At 34.7% G+C, this 12,196-nt stretch overlaps 2 protein-coding genes across 2 annotated transcripts in view; one reads left to right on the forward strand and one right to left on the reverse strand.

The window, feature by feature from the left end:
* The window catches only part of mbo (Nuclear pore complex protein Nup88), a 291,203-nt gene extending 287,243 nt beyond the window's left edge, over positions 1-3,960 (reverse strand). The window contains exon 1 of the mRNA XM_083128591.1: positions 3,522-3,960. Coding sequence (XP_082984717.1) covers positions 3,522-3,737 — 216 coding nt within the window. The 5' untranslated portion in view covers positions 3,738-3,960. The remainder of the gene's footprint in view (positions 1-3,521) is intronic.
* LOC145992540 (protein CASP-like) overlaps positions 3,942-12,196 on the forward strand; it is a 342,046-nt gene continuing 333,791 nt past the window's right edge. The window contains exon 1 of the mRNA XM_083128893.1: positions 3,942-4,032. Within this exon, the coding sequence (XP_082985019.1) occupies positions 3,970-4,032 (63 nt within the window). The 5' untranslated portion in view covers positions 3,942-3,969. The remainder of the gene's footprint in view (positions 4,033-12,196) is intronic.

The raw sequence follows: 12,196 nt of genomic DNA on the forward strand, positions 1-12,196 counted from the left end.
AAAAAATCAGGAAGGTAATATTTTTCATAGTAAAATTATCACGGGTTTCAGTATAGGGTGTATGAACCAATTTTCCACTGGCATAGAGCTATATTTTTCACAAATGGTCCTAAAACACTCACTAATAACCACTAATATGAGTACACATAATATTGTTAGAAATGTTGTATAAGTGGGAGAAGCATTACTATGATGTTCATCCACTTCTAGTTCATAAAAATTGTACTAAGAACAGAATTCTTGTCCAGAATTCATATGGGTCAGTCCATACCAAATGTTCCAGCAGTGGTTGCTTGACCACTTTTAAAATTTTCAATATTTTCATGTTCATGGATAGTTTCTGAATAAAAATTGAAACAAAAATATAGATTTACTGTGTACCTAGTTTTACACTGTCCTCCTCCCCTTTAAAAAAAGTGGAAGAGGGGTTGGAGGTTTCTGCGATTATTAATATTAATTGTTGCTTAAGTTTTGAATACTCACTCTTCTAGCCTACTCCTGCAAGAATATAGGAGCATAACACAAGTGGAACTTGGGCTCCAATAAATAACAAGAAAAGCATTTAGAAGAAATAGTAAAATTATCCATGTAATCTCATCACCATCGCAGACAAAAATATTCTAGGAAGAGTACCAAATAGCATGCCTACCTGACTAGTACTGGAACAACGCACATGAACAAAATAACTTAATTATATAAAAATTCTGAGCAGCTGAAAATAGCATAATCATTGCCAACCATCAATTGAGAAGGATATATAAAACCTGAGGAAAGTAGGAGGGGGAAAATAATTTGAAGCATATTATCATGCTTCACAATACATTCTAACTTTGTTCCTTGAAAAAATCTACTGGTGATGGTAATATAATACACCATTAGTTTGTCTGAGTCACTCTGAAGGGTGTTGTTGCAGATCACCAGGTGAAAGAAACATTGAAACTAAATATCCATTACCTGTGTCTGGCTTTAAGTTAAAAGAGTTAATGTCTAATGATTTTGTGATGAAACTTCATTATGCACCAAAGGAGTATTTGAGATTTTTTTACTATCGGCCGAACAGATTTTTTCATATTTACACAAGAAAGTACTTACTGGAATGAGTTTTTCTAGCGTATGGATACTTCGTGGAGATATTTTCTGTCATCGTAGAATCTGCTGGAGTGGTAAATCATGTGTTTTTCACGATATTACTATGTTTGCCTAACCTAACCAAACCTAAACTTGCCGTGAATGGTTTGTGGGGCTATTTATGAATGGTTCGTGGGGCTATCGTCAATGGTTCGTGGGGCTATTATTGACATTATTTTCGTCACAAAACGTCAGAAAAGCAATATTTCACTTTAAAGAACATTTTGCAATGCACAATAGGTAAGTACGAATGTAAAAAGTGACAAAATAAACGAGTGAGAGATGTTCGGCCGATTGACAACAATTAATCAAACAACTTTTGCTACGTCAAATTTATGCCCAGATAGGCTAACTGAGATCTGGGTCACTGTGTGATGTCTCTCCTCCAGGTATTAAACCTCGAATCCCATTTACAAGACAATGTAAACTCCTATGGTATAGGAGAGACCAAGTTTATAATTAATTATTTAACATAACGGTAACGGTTCCAATTGTTTTATGATTTCTCCTAGCACAAAGACTAATTATGGTAGAATTTTGGAAATCATTGTCACACGAAATTTGAACCTTCCTTCAAGTAATGAGCACTGTTTGGGCTCAAAAAAAAGTTATTTATGTTGAAAAAAAAACTTGAAAATTAGGGTAAAAACACAGTGAAGCACATCCCTCATTGCTAATTGCCTGAAACTCAAAGGGACAAGTTTCCGGCAATTCAAAACCATGGAGTCAAAGGGGGGAAAACATGGTGGAGCCCCGCTCATCGCAAGATGTTCCCAGGATCAAACACGGTTTGATCTTGGATCTCTTGTTTCAAGTAGAAGGTTCTGTGATTGGTCCACTCAAGATCACTTCTCCCCTTCGTGGAAGACACCCTTCTCATTTTCTTTTGACAGAGTTCTGCTCAACGGAAAGAATGGGGACCAGTTTGAGTGGGAGAGGCACTTTTGAGGTGCCTGTCCGACATCTGGTTCATTCATTATATCCTGACATTTTTATGGCTTGATCGGGCTCCCTTCGATTAGCAAGGGACTTTGTGCCACACTGTGTTTTTACCCTTTACCTTACACACTTCTCATGGACAAGATATTCTCCATTGACAAGCGACAGTAAATATCGTAGAAGCATAGGAATGAATGTACAAGTAAATCGGAACCTTAGTAGAATGCATTTAGGGACTTTATTTTAATGCTAACCAAACCTAACCTGGCTAACCTAACCACGAAAGCATATGTTGAACAAAATCTGAAGTAATCGCTAACACTCCGCAGTATGTGTTAACAGACATACATCGAAATCGAACCTCGTAAAAATTGCATTCATATCATGATGAAATCGCAATAAAACAAAAGGAACTTGGGCCAAATAATATGATAAAATTCAACAAGTTTGTTGTTACTCAGTGAAAAGATAGGACAATGTTTCCTTAACATAGTGCTTTTTTTCCTGGGAGGAAAGGTTCCGATAAGCCCTGTCTAGTTGGCTGCACTTTTTGAAACTCTGTGCAGTGCAGGTGTATCCAGTGTCAAGAGTGGTGCAAGGAAATTACGTTCAACCAACTAGACGGAAAGCGGAGTTCAACAAATGCCTGTCTGATGCTTTAAAGGGTCTTTTGATTAGTTAGCATGCACCACATGACCATACTCCACACATACACTGATCCGGAGGTAGTCCAGACACCAAATACACTACTTGACTCCAAATCAACGAACCAGAAGACTCTGTGTTCCACCGTGCAACCAACTAGACGCTTCGGTGCAAAGAGAGTCAAAAAGTACAGTGAACTAGAAGGAGCAATACTCTTCAAATTGGTTTGTTAATTTTATTGATTTGCTTTGTTGTTGCATTTATCATAAGAACCATTCAAAATGTTGTGGTATGTTCACACATGATCGTGCATCCATGTAGTAACACACACATATAGCCTATAAACGCATTTTCACTAAAATGAAATGATGAAAAATGTTATTACTTTTATTCTCATCTACGAAAAGGTACCGATACGGCGTGCCGTTGCGTACCTCCAGAAAAAAAAAACTTTTTACAAATATTCTATTAGTTTAGGATGCAACCTACAGACGCCATATAAGGCTTCAACAAGTCATTGCAAGGGAATTAGACATCGGTAATGTTGCTAAGGGTCACATTTATATTGAAATACGTGATCTTCATACTTGTTCAATGTGCTATATTCGTTATTTTTTCCGGGATACATTTAATTTGATAATACAAAGCTTAAACTGATACCGGCACTTTTTAATTTGGTGTTCTGAAGTAAATTGGTCGGAATAAATGAGCTACTGGTAATCAAAATTAAGTAACACACATGTATCATAACAATTGCAGCAGATGTTCAAAGATAAACAAGTAATATAAGCAAAAGTACACATATTTACCTGATAGCAGGGGACATCTTCATTCTTCTGATTTATATTCTTCAAGTTCAACGTAAAAATAGAGAGATCACTCGCGTGCCAAACAAAAAGAATGTCCCCTTTGCAATCAATAAGATTTTTTGTCTTTACATTAGTACTTGCTTTGGCCAATTCTTTGCGAAAATTCTTAAAAAGTTCACTTTCTGTCAAACCTAGTTTATCCGTAGTAACCTCCATGCTTGCATGTTCCGGCCTGCCTATTTTTCAAATGATAATGCTTCTTTATTTCCTTATAACCAAGTGATATAATTCAACCTACAGTGTTATATAAATATTAGAAATTTATTTAGCTCTTGTTTGAATTCCATTATTTACTCATCAAGAGTGTATTGGAATAAATGCTCGTAAATCATTGGTGTTGAGATTACACGAAATGTTTACTGCTAGCGCGAACAGTAGTGTGTAGAAAATGGCAGCGAGGGTCCAGTCTCTGATTGAAGTGTGGAAAAACTTTGATTTAGCCGGTTTTCAGGTAAGTACATGAATTTTATCATATTATACATAATTCATGAATGCGCTTACTTTCGTTTTACATTGATTCAATTATTCATTTCTTCGTATTTTATCAATGAAGCCGGAGCAAAACAGCACCTTTCCGAGAGGCCCTTGAGTGAGCATGTGCTTGATTCAATGTGTGACACATCGTAAGCTGTCTGCCAACAGAATATATTCGCAAATATTTCGCTATTGTTGAATGAATAATTAACTTTAATCTTCGCAGTTTTCACAAGTAATGTGTTTTTTAAAGATCAAGTATAATTTTCGTTGGTGTATATGCCCTAATTAGAAACATTTTACATCATAATATTAGTGTTCTTTCAGCGTACAGCTAATACCCCTCGTTACAAGCAGTGTTTGACTTGATTAATGTCATTACTGTACATTTCCCAAGGGTGTTTGTAAAACATGGTATAATTCGGCACCCAAGTAGCCATTTCAAAAGCTACACACCAGACGAATTAAGTAATTTTTACCACGTGTCATTCCATTATAGCAATTTTATCAGCTGTGATCCCAAATAATTTGCAAGAGAAGTCTCATAACCTCAGTCAAATAGGGGAAGCATTGTTTTTCTTCCGGAGGAATAATCGTAATTTTATTTGTGTTTTTAGTTGCATTTAAAATCTTCATTTGGCACATAATAATTGTGTATATCAATATATGGAAAAAGGAGTGTATATTGGTTGGTATTATTAAATGTTAACTGGGTTTAAGATTTTTTAATGATCATGTGCACTTTTATTTTCAACATTATTCCATACTGATTATTAAGCTTGCTGAATGTAATACAACACTTGGTTAACAATTAATTTTACAAAATTATTTGATGCATTTTTAGCAGTGAAGAAAGAATTACTATTTATAAAAAAATAAGGAGGGTTAATTAGTATCTTCCCAAATTGTTAACTTAGCTAGAATTAAATCTGCTACCTTTAAGAAATAATTAATTATTGTCTAGGCCTACTTCATTTTCTACAAATGATCAAAATTGGAAGAGGGGTGGATAAATTTGGAGTAATGGGATTTTTCCCAATTTCCAACAAGTTTCAGAATAGTGCTGTCACAAGGCATAATAGTAACGATGACATTCTTTGGAACGACTGAAGATGACCAGACCCCTCTCCGATTTTCTTCATATTTGGCATACTCACTAATTGAGGCCTCCTAATCACGAATCTGAAGTTAAAGTTGCCGGAAACTTCTAGAAATTGGAAGATAAGGCGTTAGTTTTCGGAATGGAAACAGTCGATTTTCGCGAAATGTTTTGTTTCACAAGCAAATATATATTTTCCTGATACTACCACGACACCAAATTTTAACTATGTTTGTCTAACCTAACCACACGTCAATGGTTCGTGGGGTTAACGTCAATGGTTCACAATTATTTTACAATTTCTAGATCCTGATACTGCCACGACACGAAATTTTAACTATGTTTGCCTAACCTAACCACACGTGAATGGTTTGCAATTTCTAGACATTTCCGACAAATTTTAACTTCAGATTCGTCATTAGCAGGCCTCAATTAGTAAGTATACCAAATATGAAGTAAATTGGAGAGGGGTCCAGTCATCTTCAGTTAAACCCATTCTTTTTATCATTAAAGAGATTTTATTCATTGCTTTTGCTAGCCTTCATGGCAGGGCAGTTTGTGTAGTGGGCTGTGAAACCAAATCCTCAGTAAAGAATAGACTTTCTTTCTATTTGTCTCTCCATATATTTTATCAACTCACCATTAATTTCCATCATTGCAATTGACCTAAAGAGGTAGAACAGAAAAGGGTAAAAATTTACTATCCTTTGGACACCTCTAATTTTTTCGTTTAGTCAATTATTGACATTCGTACTTACGTATCTGCTTCGCAGAACATTCCTGAAGGTGTATCAACGTTGTTTTGATGAAATTTTAACTATGTTTCCTAACCTAACAGAACTAACCTAACCACGTGCGAATGGTTCGTGGGGCTAGCGCCAATGGTTCGCAATTATTTCCAATTTCTAGATACTTATACTAACACGACACAAAATTTTAACTATGTTTCCTAACCTCACAGAACTAACCTATCCACGCGCCAATGGTTCATGGGGCTAGCTATTCTCCGTCGGAGAACTAATTTTCAACAAACAACATGAATTTCAGCTATGAAACATTCCCACATCACACAAAACACCTTCCCGGTGTTCGACAATGCTACAGGAACGTATTACGGTAAGTAGTTTCTTCTGTAAAAATAAATAAATGTGTCCGAAGGATAGTAAACAAGTACCATGCCCTGAAACAATAACTAGTTACAACTTTGAAGGTATGCCCCAGGGTAACTTGTCAAGGTAAATACCAGTAGGATGAGAATCCACACTAATCTACATTAGACAGACAGGTATCATGAACGTCAGATTCTTGATTGCAGTCTGTACAAGAAAATTAAAATTCTGATTTATAATGTCAGTGTAGTTTCTATAAATTAGCAAGGACATTACACTAATGCAGATATTATCTCTGCATTAGAACAGGGAAACTTAAGGTAAACAAATGTGGGATCGGGGATATTGGAGGAAATTCATTCTAACATTGTAGTAGAGTGATATTTGCATTGTATTTTTTCCTTATGGCTAACATCACATTTCTAAGTCTCAGACTAATTACAGATAATTAGATGAGGGAGAACACTGGGACAACCATGCCCTAGGTGAGATCTGAACTTGAACCTTTGAAGAGAAATAATATTGTATATGGGAATATCAAAGGGAAATATCAAACACTATTGTTTACCTTTGGAAACGGGTGAACAGAAATTATTTCTGTTATTCATGACTTATGAATTTGAGGTAACTGTTTGATATCGGGAAAATGCATTTCTTCAATTTTACAGGAGGAACTACTTACGGAAATGAGTTTCTGTGGCATTTTCAAAGTTCGTGGAGGTATTTTCTTTCATTGTTGAATCTATTGGACCAGGAATTCATGTATTTTCGAATAGAAATATATATCCAACGCACAATTGCCGTTCTTCCTCTACGTGAACCGGATGTTCCGTACGTTTGATGACGTAGGTGTGATTAAAGTTCACTTTAATATACAACATAGCTTTCAAAGTTTGTACTGAAAGAGCATTCCTGTCACTTGTCCACAAATCATTCATGTATGAAAACACTTGTTCAGGGGGCGGGGGGAAATTGTTCCAGGTAAACGGAGAGGAACTCCAGTATTTTAGGAAGACTGAAATACGGCACATTGCTGACATTGAAATATGAATTAATTTCTACCCAACAATGCCATTGTTTATACTAATGGTAGAGAAGGTGTATTATTGTTGTAATTCTATGCAACTAAGTCATTGTCACAAAATGGGACTATCCTGGCTAATACGGAACATCTGATCACTGTATATGCAACAAGTGGCACATGACAAGGGGTTTCATACCAAAGTGACAAGCAACGCTGCCCCTTCCGTCTGTAAAAGAAATCATTCACTCTGCCTCTGCAATCAGCAAACCAAGATAACACAGTGCATGATGCTATATAGAACATGGCCCCATTAAAGTGACACCTGCAAATTGTCATGCTATGAAGGGTTGCATTTATTTCTGAAGATTAGTTTTCAAGTGACACATGTTACCTGTCGCTTCTCACAGAGATTTGAAATGTCTCTAAAAGTAACATTTATTGCATCACTTGGTAACCTGCCAACAAACAATTTCATGTGGAGTCCGAACAGTGACATCACACAAGGTGCTTCCAAGTGCTCTTTTAATCAAAAATTGTAATTATGCTGAGATTTCATTATTACGAGAAAAATATTTCAGTTTGTAGCGAATACTTAAATGGAAGATATGATTTTTTATCCGTGTGTCTGAGCACAATTGCTGAGATAATGCAGTTTCTGCAGTGCTTTGTGAAAAAGCAAAAATTGTCACAAGTAGGTACCAAAACAAAAATGTCAACCATCATATAAATTACAAATATCAGATATCAAAGTATCCCTATTTTGAACTACAAATATATCAAGGAAAAGATACACAAATAACTAACCAGATATGAACCACTTTACATGGAATGAACCAATAATAAGTTCAGTTTCCTGACGACACAGTGTCACTGTTATGGCCTTATATGTTACATCTAGTTATGGGTTACATGTTTGCAAGTTGTATTTAAAATTTAGAAAATAGTGTTATGAATTAGAAATAAGCTACTGAACAATATAAATGTTGCTAAATGTGTATGCTAAGGTAAGGTCAATTGATTTGAAAAAATTCCCAAAGAAAAATCTTTGGTCTTTCCACAATCAATTTTTCCCCAACCACTTCCAAACCACATAGGATCTATATGTCTTAATCAAAGTTGCAACAGTCCACAGACTGAACATTTTTTTAGATACATTGTAACATGATTCCAATATTGAACTTGCAATTTTTTTCTATTTTACTAGTGTGGATAGACAATGCAAATTTCCACTAATTTAGAATGCAATATAAATAGTGAAGTTTTTCGACTAAGAAAATCTTCAAACGAAATAGAAGTATTCCTAACGCTAGGAAACATTACATTGAAAGGCACAAAAAATGTTTTAATTCTATGTAAGAAATGTGCCTCCTTGACAGTGTACTTGTAATGCTTTCTTGTAATCAAGGGGTCCCAGTTTCGATCCCCAGTGGAGTCCCAGTGACTGGGATCTACTTTAAACTGCAGATCCAGCCCCAATTAGTATATCACTGCATAAAGTAGACTTTAATCAAAAGTCAAACCCTTAACAAATAGATGAGAGTCTAAACATGTTTGTTGATGTTATTTTTTAATAGCCATTATGACAAATCAAAATAGAGAGCCACCTGCAACTGTTGCATGAATAGAAATGCATACTCCAAAATACATCGACGGCTTTTCTCAATGCTCAGTCTCACTTTAACAGAATTCAAATACCTTGATATACACCTTGTGTATAGTGGAATAAATATAGTTTTAAAGTTATTATATTTTCCTAAACTATTTTCCACTTCTTTCTTGAATTTAAATCAACAGTGTATTGAGATATACTCTTACCTTTAGTAGAATAGTTTTTACCTTTTTTAAGAGTGAAAGTATTAATTCAAGACAAATAATATAAACTAAGATAAGACTCCACATATTCTCAATTTCGTTATTGGTAAGAGATTATGGAAAGAAATTCTTACACAAGGACACGAGGTATCATTTGAATTTAAACTCAAGCTGATTGCGTTAAGCGATCACCTTTAAATCTCGCGAGCAATGTTCCCAGGTTCAAATCTTAACCTGGGCATGAGTGTCCTTTCCTTCAATTTCATCTAATCATCATTTATCCTCCTCATCATTGCAATTAGCCTAGCCAAAGATGGCAGAAAAGTGACACTACATAATAAAAATACAAATGCAAAATTTAAAAATAGAAATGTGAATATCAAAGAAACTTAGTGATAACACCATTAAAGCTTGTTTCCATTATAACCAAAAACTCAATATGCTGACCAAGGCAGAATTTATTTTATTTTAAAAGGAGGGGGAGGGGAGTGATTTTTTTTTTTGTGTGTGTATATATATATCTTCCTGTTTTGTACCTTATTTCATTTGTATTTGGTACAGAGTCTGAAGAAGACCTTGCTAGAAGGTTGAGACATAATGTTTAGTTTTATGTTTTAAAATAAAATAAATTCTGTCTTGGTCAGCATATTGAGTTTTTGGAAAAGAAACTTCTTAAATATTGAGAATGATTTGATAGGTGCATGTGTGTAATTTCTGTGAACAGAATATTAATTAACATGAGACCTACAGAATGTGTTTCGTTGCTCCTTGTTTGACAGTGTAACTTGGAACAAGTTTCCTGCAATCATGCCCACCATTATTTCTGCCCCTCCCATTGAGAAGAGGTCATTTTAACTCAACTTCGAATTGGACATAATCAAATCACCCATGGTCATTTGCTGCACAGGCTGGACCCTTTGCATATTATTCTCGAATTTGCCAAATTTATTTTTCTCAGGCCGAGTTTTAATCTTTAATAAGTACATCTTCCCAACGATTTGTCATCCATATTGGGCGAAGATGACAGTGTTTTAGCAAATGTTTTTAGCTTTTTGAGAAGATCAGGTCGCTTCCACTTTGTCTCCTCACTTTTGAGGAAGTTTTTAGTGTATCCTTACCTTTTTAATGTGTTGTGTTTGTCCTGTGCAGGTCCCTTTACAACTTGCACTTTTAACCTTTCTCAAGGGGGTATTACCCCTATTTTTGACTTTTAAAGTAAGGGTTTTAGATGAAGGAAGTTTTCGTTTTGTACTTAGAATGATTCAAAGTTGCCGTACACGTTGAAGCACCCAAAAATTTTAAATCAATCAATCATTTTTTTATTTTTTCAATTTTTTTTCTTACCTCTAGGTTTCATAGAATAGGAATTTCTCCACTCGACGAGCCTCCATTACCCTTTATGGATGACTGTTTTAACAAGCAAGGCGTCTACCAGTCTGGAAAAACCTGGAAAAGTCAGGGAATTTACATTTTCTGGAAACGTCCAAAAAAAATTTACTGTGCTCCTGGAAAAGGCTCTCACTCGTTCAACGTTCCATAGGCTTTCTAATCAGTCTAAGGACATCTTAAGCCAAATAGATATATTCAGTACATATTTGTCTTTTATCAACAACTTAGAAAAAATTGTACATAAGTGATGCGACTGTGGAACTGATATTTTTATCTTGGTACTGTTTTGTTTCGTTTTATCTTTTTTTTGTTGTTCTTATTTTAGCGCTAGTTTATTGTTTTTACTATTGTTTCTTTCCGGTTTAAAATGGCTTCTGCTGTGCTGGAATTTCAATAAATAAATAATAATCAATATTTTTGTGAGAGTGCACTAAAAGTAGGTTCTTGAACAAATAAGAAAAGGACAAGCAAGAGTACACTGAGTATTTCTGATGGTTACAGTAGAACTTGTACATTAAATACTCTAGCCATGTTTTGAACTATTTTCAATGTAAAATGTATCACAGTAAGTGACTATTGGCATTTACCACTTTCCTGTTGCAATTTTTGGATTGTATTTGCTTGATATTATTAATTCATAATATATATTTTTAAATTTTTGCCATTATGTATTAATTGTGCTACAACTGTTATATTTTTTTTGTAAAACAGTCAGTTTCTGTTCAGTTTTCCTTCTTGTTATGACTTTTAACATCGTTTGATGGTTTCTGTGTGTGGTGTTTAGATAAAATGTAGTGCCCTTCTTATACAAATGTGTAAGTACATGAATTACCTTAATGACTTAGCCTGGAAAAGTTTTGTTCTTGGTCCAGAAAACCTGGAAAAGTTAGTGAATTTTGTTTTTCTCTGTAACTGGTCTGACCCTATTTGGTGATAGCTGTCATGCTCATTGAATCTCTCTAACCTTGTGCAGTACATGTCATTAACATAATCTGAAATAATATTTTGCCTTGCTCTCCACAATTTTTTGTTTTTTAAAATGTATTTTGCACGCTATTCAATGATTAGTTTGTCTTCCTGCACCGTTTAACATATCAGTTGCCTTTTTCCATGCTTGTTCATCCTTCTAGTTTCCATCCTTTAGACTTTTAATCTTCTCTTCCTGTTTCCCAGTGGAATCTACACTTGCTCTTTCAAATTGAATACGGTCTAGTTTTTTATGTATTCTTGTTTTTATGATTTTCTGTATTTAGTAATGTACAATGATTTTCTTCTTATGACTCTTATCTCTACTAATGTTTACATATCTATTGAGATTATTATCCATGTGAGTCATGTATATTCTTCATATACATTATCATTTTATATGTTGATGATGGTGGATGGTGCTCTGTTCACAAGTATAATGTCTCATTTTATTCACTTAAATCATACATCTATGTTCCATTACCTTTTCTAGCTTAATTTGACTATTATAACTTCCTGGCCTTTGCTTCATTTCTAACCATTCCACAGTTTTGTAAAATTAATTATCCTTTTGTATACTTTCAATAATTTTTATTGGCATATTTAAATTAGCTCAGGGTGAGGATGTCAGGCCAAGGCTTGATGAGAAATCTGGACATAATTTTTACTCGCCATTCACAATTAGTCACGAAGGAACTAATTCTGACCTGACAATGTTTCCATATTGCTTCCGATATAATAC

Source organism: Lepisma saccharinum, chromosome 9 (assembly GCF_977018435.1).
Source record: "Lepisma saccharinum chromosome 9, izLepSacc3.1, whole genome shotgun sequence".
NCBI lineage: Eukaryota > Metazoa > Arthropoda > Insecta > Zygentoma > Lepismatidae > Lepisma > Lepisma saccharinum.